At 39.5% G+C, this 20,009-nt stretch overlaps 2 protein-coding genes across 3 annotated transcripts in view; one reads left to right on the top strand and one right to left on the bottom strand.

The window, feature by feature from the left end:
- Positions 1-3,582, top strand: part of LOC133474454 (src substrate protein p85-like) — a 30,120-nt gene extending 26,538 nt beyond the window's left edge. For both annotated transcript variants that reach the window (XM_061766192.1, XM_061766191.1), the window contains 2 exons: positions 2,198-2,266; positions 2,473-3,582. In XM_061766192.1, coding sequence (XP_061622176.1) covers positions 2,198-2,266; positions 2,473-2,609 — 206 coding nt within the window. In that variant the 3' untranslated portion in view covers positions 2,610-3,582. The remainder of the gene's footprint in view (positions 1-2,197; positions 2,267-2,472) is intronic.
- A 5,011-nt stretch (positions 3,583-8,593) lies between these two features.
- The window catches only part of LOC133474453 (SH3 and multiple ankyrin repeat domains protein 2-like), a 282,765-nt gene continuing 271,349 nt past the window's right edge, over positions 8,594-20,009 (bottom strand). Inside the window, exon 22 of the mRNA XM_061766190.1 lies at positions 8,594-17,433. Coding sequence (XP_061622174.1) covers positions 16,911-17,433 — 523 coding nt within the window. The 3' untranslated portion in view covers positions 8,594-16,910. The remainder of the gene's footprint in view (positions 17,434-20,009) is intronic.

The raw sequence follows: 20,009 nt of genomic DNA, 5'->3' as shown, positions 1-20,009 counted from the left end.
CGTTGGGATTTATTTCAACTGCTGTAGAATTGATCACTCGAAAAAGTGTTGTACTGTTGTTTGTTTCCTATGTTCTTCAATCCTTGCTGATAATTATTGTGAGAAATCATTTAGGCCCGCTGCTAAAAGCCACTCAACTAAACAATTGTGGAAAAAAATTCAGTCGGCGACTTCCCGCCGCGCACTAGGCTATTGACTTTCGCACATTTAACCATGGAAAATGTTTTTGAGGCGCCACATACACAGTACTCGATTTTCTTGACAAATGCACCAAGTTTGTTTGTGGTTCAATGACAAGGAAGACGTTGATTGCCCTGGCTGCAGTAGTTATATACTGTACCGTGAAAATATATGGGCCCTCTTGTCAAATTCTTAGATTATTTTCCATAGTTTCCCAATTTCAAACAAATGTAAATATCAGACAAATACAACCCAAGTGAATTTAAAATGCGCTTTTTAAATTATTTCATTTATTAAAATATTATATTTAAATATTATTCAAAGCTACCTGGCCCTGTGTGAAACCGTATTGGCCCCTAAACCTAATAACTAGTAACTCAGCGGCAACATCTAAACTCAAGCATTTTCTAGATCTAGCAATGAGTCTTTCACATCTCTGTGGAGATATTTTGGCCCACTCTTCCTTGCAGAATTGTTTGAATTCAGCAAAAATGGAGGGTTTTTGAGAATCAATAGCCTTTTTAAGGTCATGCCACTGCAGTGCAATCAGATTCAAGTCTGGACTTTGACTCGGCCACTCCAAAACCTTTGTTATTTTAAGCCATTCGTATGTTGACTTGCTCGTGTGTTTTGGATCGTGATCCTGCTGCAAAACCCAAGTGCACTTCAGTTTGACGTCACAAACCGATGGCGAAATTTGAAAAGGGGCCCAATAGTTTTTCACAGCACTGTAATAGTAATACATAGAGAGGAAATCAACTACTGACTTCCTTCATTGACTGAACGTGTGCTTTTCCGTAACAGAGACACTCCATGTTTCATTTTTTATTTTATTTTAACCCACATATGAAAATACAAATATAGTTAAATATTGTAAAACCCTGAGACCCTAGAGAGGATAAGCGGTTCACAAAATGGATGGATGTTATTGTAAACCACGATATACTCCGTACAGTTGAAATCAGAAGTTTACATAAAACTACAACACAGGCTTTTTTTAATCACTCTGACATGAAATTAGACTAAACTTTTCCTGTTTTAGGTCAATTAGAATAACCATTTGCTAAATGCCAGAAAAATTATGGGATTTTCATTATTTTCGTCAAAGTCAGAAGTTTCCATACAATAAGATTCATATGCCTTTAAACAATTTGGATCCAGATGATCTTTTGGAAGCTTCTGATAGATTTATTGGCATTTGAGTTAGAGACAGAACTGTCGCTGTATTTAAATGTACCAATACTTTTGCTCACTTGAAAAGTGGGTGGGTTCGAACAAAAGGTGCTCTGTCCTGAGTTGTTTAACACATCTAGATGTAAATACCATGAAATAAAAGCTGGAATTTTGAACTTTTGTCTCATATTCCTCTTTTGATCTGAAACCCAAATGTCTTCAGTACACAACAAAAACAAAGGAATTGACCTTGCCGTTCCAATACCTTTGGAGGGGACTGTATGTTTAAAGTTGCTTAACTTAAGCAGTGCTTACTTGCAATTAAAAAAAAACATATTTTTATTATTGCTTTTATTGAAGTTATTTTTATCATAATAATATTTTGTTAGTCATTTTATGAAACTGTAGCACATTCTTATGTTTAGTTACTTTATGCAACCCATTGGTTAATAATAAATGGGTCTGTTTTTCTCATTGTTGTTGTCTGTTTGAGTAATATCACTTGATCAAGCCTTTTCTAACATTCCATACTACAAAATAAGTACAGTTTGTATGATTATTGCTGATATTGGATCAGACCGACATCAGTATCTGCCAAAATTCAAGGCTGCAATATCGGTATCGGAATGGAAGTGAAAAAGTTGGATCGGGACATCCCTAAGATGTACTGTATACCATTAATGATTAATAACAACATATAATTAGTCATGGTAGTTTGAGCAAATTTATTATTTCAGACGTGTGTATTAAACTGGTAGCCCTTTGCGTTTAGCAGTTACCAAAAGTAGCTCTCAGTTCCAAAAAGTTTGGTGACTGACCTTAACAAATGACCATTCTATTGCAGAGGGGCAGCAGTATGCGATTGGTGAGGACGCCGGGGTGACCGCGGTTGCCCTGTATGACTACCAAGCAGGTGAGAGCTGTCAATAGCCCAAAATGTTGTTGCTGGAACACACACACTGGGTTGATGCAGTTAGTCGTGTCAGTCCATGGTTTATACATGATTGATTAAGCTTTTTTCTGGGAGCAATTTTGAAAATTTGATTTTATTCTATTTATACATCTCAGATACAGTTGATTTGTGTCTACGTCCGTCACCAATTCGAATTTTCCTTTCAGCTGGCGAAGATGAGATCTCCTTTGATCCCGATGACATCATCACCAACATTGAGATGATCGACGAAGGCTGGTGGCGTGGTGTTTGCAGAGGGGCTTACGGTCTTTTCCCTGCCAATTACGTTGAAGTACGGCAATGATATCACTCTGCCGAAAGAGGAGAGGCTGTTAAATTCCTACTTTTCATGCTTTGGTCTCCTTTCTTTTCTGAGTGCTTCAACACTGTGCAAGACATCGTAGGTCTTCTAAATCAGCCTTTGCGCCTTTTTCCATCACACAAGTGATTTTTATGATGATGATTTTGTCTGTGTGCAGTACACAAACTTACTTGAGAATGAATCAACACCCGGAAAACAAAAATAAATAAATAAATAAACTAGGCCTAAAAAAAAAAAAAAAAAAAAAAAAAAAAGTTAAAGCTTTGGCTGCATTGGTCTCCAAAAAAAAAAAAGTACTGCACCTATTAAGTTTAGTTTTACCAAAGATGTGTGTTGACAAAAATATCTGGTGACCACCCTCACTCTCAATTGAGACAAGGGGATATGCTGATATATGTCCAGTACAGCCCACCAGGGACCAAAACAATAATAATGCTTACCTTCATTGCATCCCCCCGAACACACTTTTAACTTAAACTGTTTTTGATAAGCATAAAAATCTTTGACTTTGTTTTGAAGTTAATGCAGTATGCTAATCTGCTTTAGTCCACCATTGTTGGTTCATTGTTTCTTCTTTAAGATGTTCAGATTTAAGGGGCAATTTATGTAAATGGAAATAACAGTACACTACAGCTCATTGTTGATTACTGTTGATACCATGAGTCATGTGCAGAGAAATTAAAGAGTTACGATGCTTTGAGAGATGGTAGATTTAAAAACATATTTTTATTCCATCGCTGTTTTTGTCTTTGAATGTGAGCAAGCCATCTCTGTGTGTGTGTGTGTGTGTGTGTGTGTGTGTGAGAGAGAGAGAGAGCTTTCATTATTCTCCATCTTTTGGGGTTTTGTAACATCAAAGTGACCTTTACAAATTTATTTTATCTGTACTTCTGTCTGCTTGAGTCATATAACCCGTTTTTTTTTTTTTTTCAATAAATAAAATATATGAATTATATGGTGGTTTATATTTTGACTTTGTTTACAGATTGGAGCTTGCTGAAAAAAACAAAACATTTTGACATTAGTTACCATTATACATTTTTCCCATGCAGCAATTTGGATGGGAAAGCTGCATTCTGAAGATAAGAGCAGCTGTTTGGCACTATAATGGTTTCTTTAAAGAGCTCAAGCAATACTGTACTTTCTTGGGATGCCGTTTAACAGCATGGAATTACAGTAAAAACTCCTTTGTGTATCTGCTTTGATAAGTGAGAAGTCTTCCTCTTGCCTTTTCATTGCTTCTCTTTTTGCATTTTCGAAGTGTTGTATGGACAGTGCAATTTTCCGAATTGTTCAAGATGCTGTGATTCATGGAAATCAGATATTAATTATATATCAATATTGAACAAGCCAACTTGAGTATCCATTTGTCTTTTGACAGTTTTCAATGAAATTTGTACATTTTCAAACAATTTAGCAGTGTCTCTCAAAAGAAGTGCAATTCAAGGATCATGCTTAAATTTGAGTTGAAGAGTTCATTTATTTCAGTCGTTCAATTCGAAACGTGAAACTCGGATTCATTAAACACAGGAATACTTTCAGAAGGTCGTAAATTTGGACCTAATGTCGTTTTGAATAGTTATGTAATTTTCAAATTTCTTGCGGTGATGAATTTTGGGTTTTTGTTTGCTATGCTCTGTAAATCTAATCGTATTCTGATTTATTGATTGTACCTGTACTACATTAAAGCTATAAATCAGTAATTCTCAAGTATGCCAAAGAAGCAAGCACAATTCAGTTGTATTTAACCTAAAAGATTAATATACTTGCATTTAATCTTAAAGAACAATGTTTTTTAACATTTAGGTACACGTTAACTTAAGTGCAATAGATTTAAGTAAATATTTTTCCCACTTTCCCATATCTAAGCACTGTGGTAATGTTAAAACTGCATCATGTTATAGTGGCTTTATAGTAGTATTATATATAAATATTTTCAGGATAATACTAGTTTTAGATAAACATTTGGCCCTACTTACTACGCTGCTGTATTGTAATTTTGGTAGTGGTATTGTTTTGGGTGGTACTTAGTGTGTAAAGACCCCGTTTTCTATATCCTTTACCACCATGCCTAATTTTGTGTTTGAAGACTTTTTATTTGTGGAATGAGCATCTTCTGACTTGCTAGTTTTGTTAGATATCTTACTGGGGAAAAAAATGATAATACTGTACATGCAATATTTTACATTCTGTCAAAATTCTAAAGGATCGAGGTAACTTGTACTGAAAAATTTGCAATCTCATCGTTCTTTGCATATCAGCCAAACATTTACTGCACATTTTATTTTCAACTTCACACATTTAACAATTATTTAAAAAAAATACAAACTACGTTTAAAATGAGTCATATTTTCGTTGCTCAAATTAAAACAATTATTTAATAATGGAAAAATAAAAGTGTGATGCTGGCCAGTAAAAATACATTTTATTCAGCTTTTGCGGTCAAATGTGCATAATGGTGTTGCCTGCAGGTACTTAAAATCTCCAGCAGATGGCGCTTCGCACTTTACTCTTTTGGCCCCATGGAATTTCAAAGCGTCCCTTGAAAAATACTGTAACATTCTGTTCGGTTGCATAATATAAAATGCGTACATCAATTGAAAAAAATTAATAGCATGGAAAAAGTTCTACATTTCTTTTGTCACTTATTTCTGAAAGTGACCCCCATGTATAGATTCTTTACCAGTTACATTTGATGAACTTTTGAATAATTTCACCTGTAAAATCTCAAAGGTCATGAATGCTGTCGCTGCTATTAAAACGCAAGCCAATCTTGCGGCGACCTAGAACACCGTGGAGGAGCACAATGATGGTAAAGACCTCAAAATCAAAGTGTAGGAAAGCAGAACGCTAGTGGAGAAAAACTCAACTCTAAATTGACTATGACCTCTACAAAGTCTTTGTAATTTTAACCAAGAGTTAGTCAGGGCTAGACAGCAACACTTTTCTGAAATCATCAGTAATAACTTCAACAATACTCGCACTCTGTTTGCTGTGGTTGACAAGCTCACAACCCCCCCCCCGAATCAGATAGCTCCAGAACTTCTAACAGCAGATAAATGTAATGAATTTGCTTGTTATTTGAGTGAATAAATACAATCCATCTGGTTAAATATCAGCACAAATAAGCAAAATGATAAAATGATACTACATCTGAAGCCACCGAGGAAAAGCTCTATTACCATGTCAGAATTTGATACAGTGGACCAAAAAACTGTAGAGAAAACGGTTCAGCAGCTGAAACCATCAACGAGTTACCCTCTGACTTTTTCAAAGCTATTGTGAAGTCTGTGCTAGCTTATTTGCAGCAAATAATCAATTGCTCATTCAGTCAGGCGAGTTTCCTAAAGCTCTAAAAGTAGCTTCCATTAAGCCTCTGTTAAAAAATAGAACACTGGACGCTTCCATGTTAGCAAGCTATAGACCCATCTCAAATCTCCCTTTCATAGCCAATATTGTTGAGAAAGTTATTTTCAATCAACTCAGCAATTTCTTGAATATAAATGGACTTTTTGACACATTTCAATCAGGTTTCCGAACTCATCACACTACAGAATCTGCTCTTATCAACGTGCTAAACGATAAAAGGGTGACTACTGACTCGGGAAAGGTGTCAATTCTGGTCTTGTTGGACCTCAGTGCGGCTTTTGATACGGTAGATCATAATATGCTGCTGAACAGGTTGGAAATGTGGGTAGGACTAAATGGAACAGTCCTTAAATGGTTCGGGTCCTACCTGGAGGAAAGGATATTTTGTAACCATTGGAAGTGTTCAATCTCATCGAATGGCAATGACCTATGGGGTCAGTTCTTGGACCCCTCCTGTTCAGCCTGTATATGCTACCCTTGAGTCAAATTCTTGAGAACTTTAATTTTGACTATCATAGCTATGCAGATGACACAGTTATATTTAGCAGTGTCTCCAAAGGACTACAGTTCAATTGAGTTGTTGTGTCACTGTTTAAAGCAGATAAATGAGCCAAAATCTTCTTCAATTAAACCAGAATAAAACAAGAGATAATTGTTTTTGGCAATAAAGAAAAGAGGATTGCTGTTGGTAAATATCTGGAGTCACTCTCTTTTAAAAAACAAAGACCAAGTCCGAAACCTTGGTGTTCTGATCGATTCCGACCTGACTTTCAACAGTCATATCAAATCAATTACTAAAATTGCCTTCTACCATCTGAAGAACATATCCAGAGTGAAGGCTTGCATCTGTCAAGCAGACCAGGAGAAGCTCATCCATGCTTTTATCTCAAGTAGACTTGATTATTGTAATGGTCTTCTGACTGGACTCCCTAAAAAGAGCATTAAACAGCTGCAGCTCATTCAGAATGTTGCAGCTCTGGTTCTGACCAGAACAAAGAGGTGAGAGGATATTACTCCAATTCTAAAGTCTTTACACTGGCTTCCAGTCAGCTTTAGAATAGATTTTAAAGTTCTGCTACAGGTCTATAAATCACTAAACGGTTTAGGTCCTGAATACATGAATGAAATGCTAATGTAATAATAAACCCAGTAGGGCTCTGAGATCCACAGACTCAGGTCAAATAGTGGAGCACAGAGTCCAAAGCAAACACGGTGAAGCAGCATTTAGCTATTATGCTGCACACAAATGGAATAAGTTGCCAACAGAAGTGACGTCAGCCCCAAGTGTGAATGTTTTTAAGTCCAGGTTAAAAACTCTTCTTTTCCCCCCATGCTTTTTAGAGCATTTCCACTTTTAAATATTTCTTGCACTGTACGCTTTATTGAATTTTTATTTTTTGCCCCTTTGTTTTAAATGTTTATAAGCAGTTCTTTTTTCTTTTTTAAAAAAATTGCTTTTAATCATGTAAAGCACATTGAGTTACCTTGTGTATGAAATGCACTATATAAATATAATTGCTTTGCTTTACCATCGTGAAATAATTCAACCCTTTATTTTGTTGGTTATGGTTTACCGATAATGAGAACCTGAAATTCAGTGTCTCAGGAAATTTGAATATTACATAAGATTGATAATAATGAAAAAGGATATTTTAAACAGAAATGCCAGGCCTCTTAAATGTTCGTGTCTATGCACCCGATACTTGGTTGGACCTCCTTTTGCAGGAATTACTGTGTCAATACACTCTAACATGAAGGCGATCAGCCTGTGTAATAGAAGCCTGGGTTGCTTTGGTATCTGCATTGTTGGGTCTGGTGTGTCTCATCTTCCTTTTGTCAACAGCCCATAGATGTTCTATGGGGTTCAGGTCAGGTCAGGTGAGTTTGATGGTCAATCAACCACAGAAACACTGTGGTCTTTGAACCACCTATTGGTGGTACCTTTGGCAGTGTGGGCAGATGCTGGAAAATGAAATTAGCATCTCCCTAAAGCTTTTCAGCACAAGGAAGTGAATTTTGCGGAAAAAAAAGAAATTAAATCAATGACTGTCTTCTGGACATCTATTGTTTCATCACCGCAATGACCGTTGGATGCTGGTGTACAGCTAAACTTCTGGTTTGTTTGAAGCACACGCCTTTGTTCTCCTGTATTTTCATATTTCATCTCACCAGGACCTTTTTTCGACTATTGTGTGCTTTCTAATTTGAGGAATAGTTTTGGGGAAGGCCCTTTTCTGTTTCAGCACAATACTAGTGCACAAAGAAATGCCCATAATGACATGAGTTTATTGTGAAAGAACATCACGGAATGCCTGAATTCAAGCAGGTTTGGGATTAGCTACAACAGAAAAAAACCCACAAACACCCTGCAGAATCTTGTGGAATGTCTTCCTAGGAGAGTGGAAGCCTTTTGAACTAACTCCATATTTCCTTCCATTTTAACTTCCTGTAGGCACAATGATCAGGCCCACAGTATATTTTTTTGTGTCACTACATTTACCTCCATCCATGGTATTCCAAATGGAACAAGGTCCGATGATTCCAAGCCTGCTGGGCATTGCGTCCTCACACAAGTAAGGAGTAAGACGACAACAACATTAGTGCAATGTTATATTTATTTCTTACAGTGACTTTTGGTTGGCGTACAAGAATTCTTGAGGATTTGGGGGGGAATGAAGAGTGCACTTACCGCAATATTCTCTATTCATTTCAGTAATTAGTTGACTCTATGATGATGATTGAAGCACAAAATTACAGCAACATAGAAAAACAAACACAAATCTGCACAAATTACTGAAAACATCTTAGTCTATATAAAGACTTAATAAAGAACAAAATCTAATAATGAAACCAAAATAAGTTCAGAAAAAGACAGAAAGGGTCAGCCAAATGTTGAACAATGAGAATAGTGGGAGCAGCGTTAAAAGGGGGAGTGGAAGTGGGTATAGTGAGCCATGTTTGTCCTAAACCTGGCTGGTGACACTCCTAAAGATTCTTACTACATCTACTCAGCTCTACATTTTAACACAGAACACTGTTTAGTGACCTGCTGACCCACTGAGAGTAAACAACAGCCACACCTAATTTTTTTGGTGGATTTATGTATGTTTCTTTCAGTTTCCTACTATGGTGGCCTGCAGACATACATTAAAAATGTACATTTATTTATTTATTTTTTTAAATACACAAGTTTCACTCTTGATTCAGGGATTTTTATAAAATGATAAGATAGGCAAGTTGCGGTCAGAAGATACCTGGTTTTTGTGGTCACTTGATTGGCCAACATATCTGAAATCTACCACATGAGTAGACTGCATCTAGGCAACACTTCAGTGAAATACAGACAAACGTGATATGTCACTTTAAAATGGAAAAATAAAACACAGCAAAGGAGATTCATTCCGAATAAATATTGCTTCTTACATAACCCATAAGTCTAATGATAATATCCATGGTTGTATCGATATAATATTTCTGTATTTGGCAAATCCACACAACAGTGTCGAACATCTTTTTTTCAAGATAATCTCTAGAAAATGTCATAGAACTCTATACAAATTTTTAAAAATACTGTGCTTTTCGACCCCTGCTCGCACGTCACTGTTTGTTTGAAAATAAGTTACAGGTTTATAGCAGCATTGTCCCGTGCCAGCCTCTCTCCCGCTAATGTTCACAGAACACAGAGCGTTTGTAAAGTCCTCAAAGGCTGCACCTTGGCCTTTGCAGCCGAGCGGGTGATGAAACCAAAGAAGTTAACTTTCTTTAATACTAACTGTACTGTGCATCTCTTTGCGGAACATTGGGTTTTCAAGTGTATCGAATGCACTCTGAAAGAATTGGCTTCGGCGTAAACAGAGCCGTTGGGTACTGAACCAAAGGGACCTGGGACCTCATTTAAGGCATCCTCACTAGGATGATAGGGCGCTGCTTTGGCCATCAGGTCGGTCAGAAAGGAAACTTCCTTGGATTGTTGCCACTCCAAGCCTTTAAATACTTCTATACATGCACTCAATTAGACATGGTTACTTACTTCTGTTAAAACACTCTTATATACACATTTCAACACTGTACTGGCGTTTTACTTCTCAGCCCGTAACCGTGGCACTTCTATCATAATAAAAAGCGATCCAGTTTACAATATATGCTTTCGTCTAATCCATACGGATGAAAACATCTGCCATCTGTGTCGGCGTATTTCTTGCAATGGTTAGAGGGCAGGGTAGAGAGTGTATGTATGTGTTTTAACACTCTTTCAGCATAAAACCCTGAAGCCGACAAGGGATACTTTATTGTGAAAATCAAGTCCTCCAGGCAACTTGCAAGCCATGAGCCTGTCTCGGAGAGGAATATTTACACTGTTTATCCCTAAAGACAAACCTCTACTAAGCGTGTGCATCCTACTACTTTGATTTCTTTGCGCCACATCACTGAAATTGATCTTTTTATTGCAGCATCGTTTAGGAATACATTGGATATACAGGTAAGTCATCTTGAGGCTTTTCATGGATTTATATTTGAAACCAAATGTTTATATACACTAGAGCTGCCAATCTATAAAAATTCACTTCCAGAACAATTGGTCCAAATTTGTTTGAATTTCCATATTTTCAAAATAACATTTCCGTGAGATCGTTAATATCGTTTGTTTGTCATTTTAACGTTTTTATTGCATCAACCTTGTAATGTTGGACGCAGTTGCAGCCTGAATCAAAGTACCAGTATATGAGAGTTCGATATGCTATCATAAAAAAATATCTGTCTATGGATAAATTCACCTTTGCCAATTCTGTTTTCAACCCTGGTAACAAAAAACAAAACAAAAAAACAACCAACCAAACCAACAAAAAAACCCAGCAATTAACCAGATCTCAAATGTTAAAATGAAAACTCAGCACTCTATTTTGCAAACAAACAACAATGTTGATAGACCCTCACATTATTCTGCCATTTAGCAAATATACAAAATTTTGCTAATCCTAATTGACCTAAAATAGGGACATTTTATCCTGATTTCATGTCAGATAGTGAGAAAAAAAAGTTTTTATATGCTGTATGTAAACTTCTGGTTTCAACTGTATATCACCAGCTTGATTATTCAAAATGTCATTTAATCTAAATATAGCTTTTGTATAAATATGATTTTTTTTTTTTAGATATAACACAAAAATATGAGTTTATTATAAGTCAGAAGTATATATATATTAAATCATATTTAGATCAAAATAAGCTCACATCTGGCTCCACTGACATAATGCCCCAAAATGTTTTGTTAATACGTCACGTGGGAACTTAACTCTTCATAGTGACATCGGATCACTATGTAATCTATTCAATTCCACTCCCAGTATTTGTTGAGATGAAACGCAAAGAAATCTTTTCTCAAAGGGAAAGTGAGACTAGTTATGTTTTATTATTACCATGGCATATCACTAATTATTTTGTCTTGAATAAATGTGCTGATCAAAAGACAAGCTGAAACCAACTTCCAGTAGCATTACAACTGTGTACTGTAAACATCTTCAGTAAAGACTGCAAACCACTTGAGTAAATAGAGTGACTGGCATGCCAGTATAGAATGTTAAGTTTCACAACAGTGCTTGTTTAGTTTGTGAACAAGACTCTGGAAGGAGGAACAGCATGTTTCTTCCCTTGATCAGCTGTGACAGTTGGGCCCAAGTCTATGATCACACACTTTCAAAAATAAAATAATGACCGCTTTACCTTTCGTTAGTGATTAATACAATCTGGATATACAGGAAGTGGAAGTAAATATACACCATAGGAGTGATTGAGCAGAAGTGATCTGATGTCACGTGACAAGTGTCCTTTGTGTTTGACAAAGGCTAACTATTAAATATATAACGATAGTACCATTGTCATAAATAGTACAGAATTCTGTAACATTTCGGTCCAGAAGTATTTGGTCAATGGCAAGAGCTTTTATGTTTTTGCCTTTATACAGCCCGACAATGGATTGGGAAAAACTGTGAGTGAAGTGGAACAATATGACACGTTCAATCCATCTATCATTTTTCTATCACTGTAAATTTTGGACTCAGATCAAAGATACAAAATGGAGAATTTGATTTTTATATTTAAATGGTTGGTTGGGCTTACAACGACCATGAGTAAAGCTACGTGAGCTTATTTGCCGCCACGATCACAACCACCATCCATCAAATAATCCATCAGCGATATTATATCAAGGACAAACATGTTTGAAGTGTTAAGTGCATTACATCCAGTGTTGGGAAAATTACTTTGGAAATGTAGTTGGTCGCAAATTACAAGTTACTCTGTTGAAAACGTAATAGCGTAAATATTTCAATATTTTTCTCGAAAGTAATATAACTAGTTACATTTGATTACATTTTGATTAATTTTCTTCATTCTGAATGAAGTCGATTAAACCCCGAGAAACCTTTTCAACATCTCAGACAAACTAATAGATTGCACCACACACGCTTCAATGTCATATTTGGAAAAAATGTCATGTTTAAGTGGAATGGCAGATAACCACAGAGAGCCAAACTTTTGAAGGCAGACTTGATGCCTCACAGTTCTGAGGACCGGGTTTTAAATCCCGGCCCCGCCTGTGTAGAGTTTGCATGTTCTCCCTGTGCCTGCGTGGGTTTTCTCCGGGCATTCCGGTTTCCTCTCACATCCCAAAAACATGCATGGTAGGTTCATTGAAAACTCTAAATTGCCCATTGGTGTGAATGTGCGTGCGAATGGTTGTTTGTTTGTATGTGCCCTGCGATTGGCTGGCGACCAGTTCAGGGTGAACCCCGCCTCCTGCCCGATGATAGCTGGGATAGGCTCCAGCATGCCCGCGACCCTAGTGAGGAGAAACGATCTGATCCTAAAATAAAAAAATGAAAAATCAGGCATTTTATAATTTTTTTGGGTGTATGAGGAAAAAAACAACAACACACTATCCATCCACTTTCTATATCACTTTTTCAGTTAAGGGTCATGGATAGCTGGAGACTTCGGACGAAACGTGGAGGGACTACACACCGGATTGGTCGCCAGTCAATCACGTAGCACGTATTAAGACAAACAAATATTCACAGTTAGTTTCACAACATCACTGAGTGGGAACTAAACCCACTGTGCCTGCACCAAAGTCAGTCAATTTTACCGCTACACCTTAGTGACTAATAACAAAATAAGCTTTCATTTTTTGATTACCAATTGAAAATGGAAAGAACGAGTGACACAGATTCATTCACCATTTCAGAATTACAATTGTTGTATGCAGAGTACCTGCATTTTGAATGGCTTAAAGGTATTTGGACAAAGTGACACAAACTATAAACATCATGTTTAATATAAATGGCTGCCAACCAGTTCAGGTGTACCCCGCCTCCCACCCAAAGTCAGCTTGGATAAGAGGAACTATGCAGCAAAGTTGGAAAAACAGTTTAGCGCTAACAACTCTAAATCAGTCTGGCATGCTTTCCAATCGCTGACTAATTACAAGCGACGATCCCCCCAAGCTGAGAACAATCGCACACTAGCCAACGACTTGAACACCTTCTACTGAAGATTTGAAAAGCACACTTGCATACCCCACACCCACCCAGCCGCACCACCGACCACTATCACATCACCGACTTCTGCGTTAACCATCCGCTAACAGGATGTGAGACGCATCTTCAAGCAACAAAAGATTAACAAAGCAGCAGGCCCAGACCATGTGTCCCCATCCTGCCTCAAAGTCTGCGCGGACCAGCTCGCTCCAGTCTTCACTCAGCTCTTCAATAGGTCTCCGGAACTGTGCGAAGTACCATCCTGTTTCAAACGCTCCACCATCATTCCAGTCCCCAAGAAACCTGCTATCTCGGGTCTAAATGACTACAGGCCTGTCGCCTTGACAGTCCTTTGAACATCTCATGCTGGACCACCTCAAGAGTGTCACAGGCCCCCTGCTGGACCCCCTGCAGTTGCCTACTGAGCAAACAGGTCTGCGGATGATGCAGTCAACATGGGAATGCACTTCATCCTAGAACACCTCGACAGTGCAGGAACTTACGCGAGGATCCTGTTTGTGGACTTCAGCTCAGTGTTCAACACCATCATCCCTGAACTCCTTTCCTCCAAGCTTCTCCAGCTCAGCGTCTCACCTGCCATCTGCCAGTGCTATTTACAGCTTCCTGATGGGCAGGACACAGCAGGTGAGGCTGGGGGAGGCCACCTCATCCACATGCAGCATCAGGACTGGGGCACCCCAAGGTTGTGTCCTCTCTCCACTGCTCTTCTCTCTCGACACGAACGACTGCACCTCAACGCACCCGGCTGTCAAACTCCTGAAGTTTGACACCACTGTCATCGACCTCATCAAAGACGGTGACGAGTCTGCATATCGACAGGAAGTGGAGCGGCTGAAGCTGTGGTGCGGCCGACACAACCTGGAGCTGACCACGCTCAAGACTGTAGAGATGATCGTGCATTTCAGGAGGCATCCTTCGCCACAGCTGCCCCTCACGCTGTCCAGTTGCCTTGTGTCAACCGTCAAGACCTTCAAGTTCCTGGGAATTACAGTCTCTCAGGACCTGAAGTGGGCGATCAACATCAACTCCGTCCTCAAAAAGGCCCAGCAGAGGATGTACTTCTGAGAAAGCACGGCCTGCCAAAGGAGCTGCTGAGGCAGTTCTACACAGCGGTCATCGAATCAGTCCTGTGTTCTTCCATCATAGTCTGGTTTGGTGCTGCTACAAAAAAGGACAAACTCCGATTGCAACGGACAATCAAAACTGCTGAAAAGATTGTCGTTACCCCCCTACCCACGCTTGAGGACTTGCACGCTGCCAGAACTAAGACAAGAGCGTGCAAAATCCTTCCGGACCTTCCACATCCCGGTCACCAGCTCTTCCGGCTCCTTCCCTCAGTTAGGTGCTACCGATCAATGCAAACTAGAACTAGCAGACATTCCAACAGCTTCTTCCCTCTTGCAATCAACTTCTTAAACACCTTACCTACAATTCCATTACAACATGCTGGCAATTTTTTGTCTTTTTGTCTTGAGTTTGTTGTCACATTTCTGTGGGCCCAATTATATATTACTCGTGCACTCACTGTAGTAGTCTCGCCACGCTGCACTATTTGCATATCTGTTGTTGACCAATACTGGCCACTCATGCCAGAGTAGCATCTGCTCTATTTGCACACTGACTGAGGAGTATCTGCAACATTTGCACAATCAACATTGTCACAGATTATCGCAGTACTCGCTTGAAGTCTCTGCACCCTTTGCACAATGGTCATTGAACCGGACTATTGCAATATTAGTCATTCGAACTGCTCTAAGTGCTAGAGGACTCTGCATCTTTTTGCACAATTGTCAAAAAAATAAAAATAAAAATAAAACATGTACCGGCATTACCAGATAACTAGCAACCCTTAATTGCTCAGTGACTGTTATTCTCAATGTCTTTCTGTCTCAAAAGTGTTCTCTGTCAATTGACTGTCTGTTGTCGTACTAGAGTGGCTCCAATTACCGGAGAAAAATACCTTGTGTTTTTTGGACATACTTGGCAAATAAAGATGATTCTGATTCTGATCTGAAATTGTCTGCTTCATTTTTGTTGAAGTAACGACAGAATGTACTATACCTGAAAAATGAACCTCTTGTTAGTCCAAATTCTTTTAACCCTCTCAAAATGAATGAACTTTCCCTAAAATGAGTCTAATTCCGAAACGGTAACTGGTAAAGCTGAAAGTCTACATCTATCCAACACCTTGATTTTTCATTTTGAATTGTGTACTGTAATTGCAAAATCATGAAAAAAAACCCCTGTTATGTTTCCAATACTTCTGGACCTATGGTGTACAGAGTCATGTGTTGGAGACACGATTTAGATGCATGACAATTCACACTGAAATATTCATTTTTTCCCCCAACTTGCCTTCTGTTTTACTTTCTCTGTAACATGCATCTCCTTCTTCCGCCATCAACTGATCAGTCAAATTGTTGCTTGAAGATCGCTACTGAACTAAACTTTGCATCTGGGAGGTCAACATCGCAGGGATACACAGTTCTGTCCAGTGGAAGGAATTAGGTTGAAAAGTAAAAAAAAGAAAAGAAAAAGAGTGAAAAAGTGAAGCTTTCGCTTCTCTTTTGGGAATGTCCTTAATGTGTATCAACCACACACACACATGCGCGCACAAACCAAAAGATGACAAGGTACCCTTTTGTCTCCAGACAAGCTGATGTGACTTGATCCAGGTGAACTGCTCCAATATGGTTGAAGCGTTTGATGGCATCACTAAGGGTGCTGGCCTTTGGCTGGCTTGGTGCCACATTGCAGGAGCTTCGGCTCTAACGACCACGTCAGTCCTCACTCTACTCTCCGAGGAGAAGGCGATTGCAGTGACAGTGTGTGTATTCATGCTTCGTCTGTCCATGTCTGTGAAGACCGTGTCTTCTTACGCATGGATTTGTGTGCAGTAAGTGAGTATGTGCTTGTTGTGGCCACTAGTTAGGAATTCAAACGTGAACAAAAACAGGTGAAAAGCAAAAGTGTTTCTCTACAACCTTAGATGCACCCAGAAATATAACTCCGGTAGGACTCTAGTGAAGAAATATTCTCATATTATTCTCTAGCAAAGATAGAAAAGGATCAAAAAGAAGAAGAAGAAAAAAATACCAGCTCAGCTGGTTTTCATGCACCCACACGTGGGGCACATGGAAAAGGTCAGTAGTATTCCAAAGCTGTAGTTGGATGAGCACAAGTCTTGAGAAATAAATTACTTCCACAGTTTGAGGACCCACTGTTCCAGAGACAGTCCCTTATCCTCAACTTGGATAACTTGACTGGAGCGTGTGTCGTACAAAGAGATCTCCTGCCCCCCGTGCTCCGAGTGTGACCTTCCCTTCGCTGTCCTCTGCTGCTTCGCTGTCCTCTGGGCTTATCTGTCCTGCAGCAGCTTGAGGGCCCTCTCGATGTTCATGCGGTGGCCCACCCTCGTGACGCCCAGGTCTATCAAGTCTTCTTTTTGCAAAGAGGGCAGGTGGGCACCCTCGATTTCATTATCCAGGAAAGCGTCTCTGTGCTCTCCTAGGTGAAGGCTCTCCAACCAGTCGGCCACGTCATACTTGCTCCACAGCTCCACGGGCTTGGAGGCGAAGGGCTTTCCCGAAGCCGCCTGCATGAGAGTCAGTGGTGACGGCGAACGTGAGCTCCCGCTCCCGCCGCACGACGAGCTCAGACTGTAACCTCCACCGCTGCCCATGGGTGGGGTGGGCAGGCCGAAGACATCTGTGAGTGTGGGCGACACCGAGGGCGGCAGCGAAGAGCAGGGGGTGAGGGAGGAGGCGGAGTCTGGAGGGCTGCAGGGGTGTGTCTGAGAAGGAAGGCTGCTCGGAGGCGTGGAAGTAAGGGCGGCAGCAGCGGTGGCGTTGTTACGTTTTCCTGAGTCGTTTGAGGGCATCCTGAGGGAGCGGAGAGAAAATGACAGGTTATCAGAGTGGGATTTGTGGTGAAAATAATAGTACTAAAGGAATGTCAACACTTCAGCTTTGTGACTACAGACCAACCACACTTTGCATAGAATAAGTTCATCTCTGTACTGTACACCACCCAGTGGCAACTTTGTATACTAAAAAAAAAAATGAATGGTGAGACTAGGACACCATACTCTGAACCAGACGTGGGACCAAGTCATTGCTTTGCAAGTCACGAGTAAGTCTCAAGTCTTTGCCCTTAAGTCCCGAGTCAAGACCCAAGTCGAGACAGGCAATTCCTGAGTCAAGTCGCAAGTCCTACACTGAGTTTCGAGTCTCTTCGAGTCATTTTACCAACAAAATTAAAAATATATTTGAATTTATATATTTATACTTAATTAACATGTATATATTATATACTGCATTTATATAATATATTTTTAAATCAATATTTACTTAGGAAAACACATTTTATAAGTGCATTGAACCTTCATTTGAAAACTATGAGGCAGATAAAAATTCTTGCACCTTCAAAGCCAATTGTCAAGGGGTGGGGGGGTGGGGGGTGGGGAGGGCAGGCTGGGGCTTAGTTTATTGCCCCTTCAAAACCGATTGAGAGTAGGCTTTCAGTTATTCTATGAAAATGCTATGCTGTGACTTACTTTTTCTCACTTTATTTCTGAAGTGACAAACAGATCTGTCACAAATAAGAATTTGCATCAAGTACTGCTGCAATTACAACCCCAATTCCAATGAAGTTGGGACATTGTGTTAACATAAATAAAAACAGAAAACAATGATTTGCAAATCATGTTCAACCTATATTTAATTGAATACACTATAAAGACAAGATATTTAATGTTCAAACTGATCAACTTTATTGTTTTTAGCAAATAATCATTAACTTGGAATTCTATGGCTGCAACACGTTCCAAAAAAGCTGGGACAGGTGTCAAAAATGACTGAGAAAGTTGAGGAATGCTCATCAAACACCTGTTTGGAACATCCCACAGGTGAACAGGCTAATTGGGAACAGGTGGGTGCCATGATTGGGTATAAAAGGAGCTTCCCTAAATTGCTCAGTCAATCACAAGCAAAGATGGGGCGAGGTTCACCTCTTTGTGAACAAGTGCGTGAGAAAATAGTCGAACAGTTTAAGGACAATGTTGCTCAATGTACAATTGCAAGGAATTTAGGGATTTCATCATCTACGGTCCATAATATCATCAAAAGGTTCCGAGAATATGGAGAAATCACTGCATGTAAGCGGCAAGGCCGAAAACCAACATTGAATGCCCGTGACCTTCGATCCCTCAGGTGGCACTGCATCAAAAACTGACATCAATGTGTAAAGAATATCACCACATGGGCTCAGGAACACTCCAGAAAACCAATGTCAGTAAATACAGTTCGGCGCTACATCCGTATGTGCAACTTGAAAGTCTACCATGCAAAGCAAAAGCCATTTATCAACAACACCCAGAAACGCCGCTGGCTTATCTGGGCCCAAGCTCATCTAAGATGGATGATGCAAAGTGGAAAAGTGTTCTGTGGTCCGACGAGTCCACATTTCAAATTGTTTTTGGAAATTGTGGACGTCGTGTCCTCGGCCAAATAGGAAAAGAACCATCTGGACTGTTATGGACGCCAAGTTCAAAAGCCAGCATCTGTGATGGTATGGGGCTGTCTTAGTGCCAATGGCATGGGTAACTTACACATCTGTGAAGGCACCATTAATGCTGAAAGGTACATACAGGTTTTGGAGAAACATATGCTGCCATCCAAGCAACGTCTTTTTCATGGACGCCCCTGCTTATTTCAGCAAGACAATGCCAAACCACATTCTGCACGTGTTACAACAGCGTGGCTTCGTAGTAAAACAGTGTGGGTACTCGACTGGCCTACCTGCAGTCCCGACCTGTCTCCCATTGAGAATGTGTGGCGCATTATGAAGCGTAAAATACGACAACGGAGACCCCGGACTGTTGAACAGCTGAAGCTGTACATCGAGCAAGAATGGGAAAGAATTCCACCTACAAAGCTTCAACAATTAGTGGGCTCTGTTCCCAAACGTTTATTGAATGTTGTTAAAAGAAAAGGTGATGTAACACAGTGGTAAACATGACCCTGTCCCAGCTTTTTGGAACGTGATGCAGTCATAAAATTCTAAGTTAATGATTATTTGCTGAAAACAATCAAGTTTATCAGTTTGAACCTTAAATATCTTGTCTTTGTAGTGTATTAAATTAAATATAGGTTGAACATGATTTGCAAATCATTGTATTCTGTTTTTATTTGTTTAACACAATGTTCCAACTTCATTGGAATTGGGGTTGTACATTACTCGTGCACTCACTGTCATAGTCTGTCATGCCTTAGTAGCATCTGCACCATTTGCACAATCGACTTAGTAGTATCTGCAACATTTGCAATATTGACATTGTCCCAGATTATGGCACTCCTAGTCACTTTCAACTACATAAATTTCTTGAAGTCTCTGCGCCCTTTGCACAATGGTCATTGCACTGGACTATTGCTCTATTAGTCATTCAAACTGCTCTCAT

This window comes from Phyllopteryx taeniolatus, chromosome 2 (genome assembly GCF_024500385.1).
Source record: "Phyllopteryx taeniolatus isolate TA_2022b chromosome 2, UOR_Ptae_1.2, whole genome shotgun sequence".
Lineage (NCBI taxonomy): Eukaryota > Metazoa > Chordata > Actinopteri > Syngnathiformes > Syngnathidae > Phyllopteryx > Phyllopteryx taeniolatus.
Note: the sequence above shows the minus strand (reverse complement) of the source record. Positions and strands in the feature narration are given on the sequence as shown.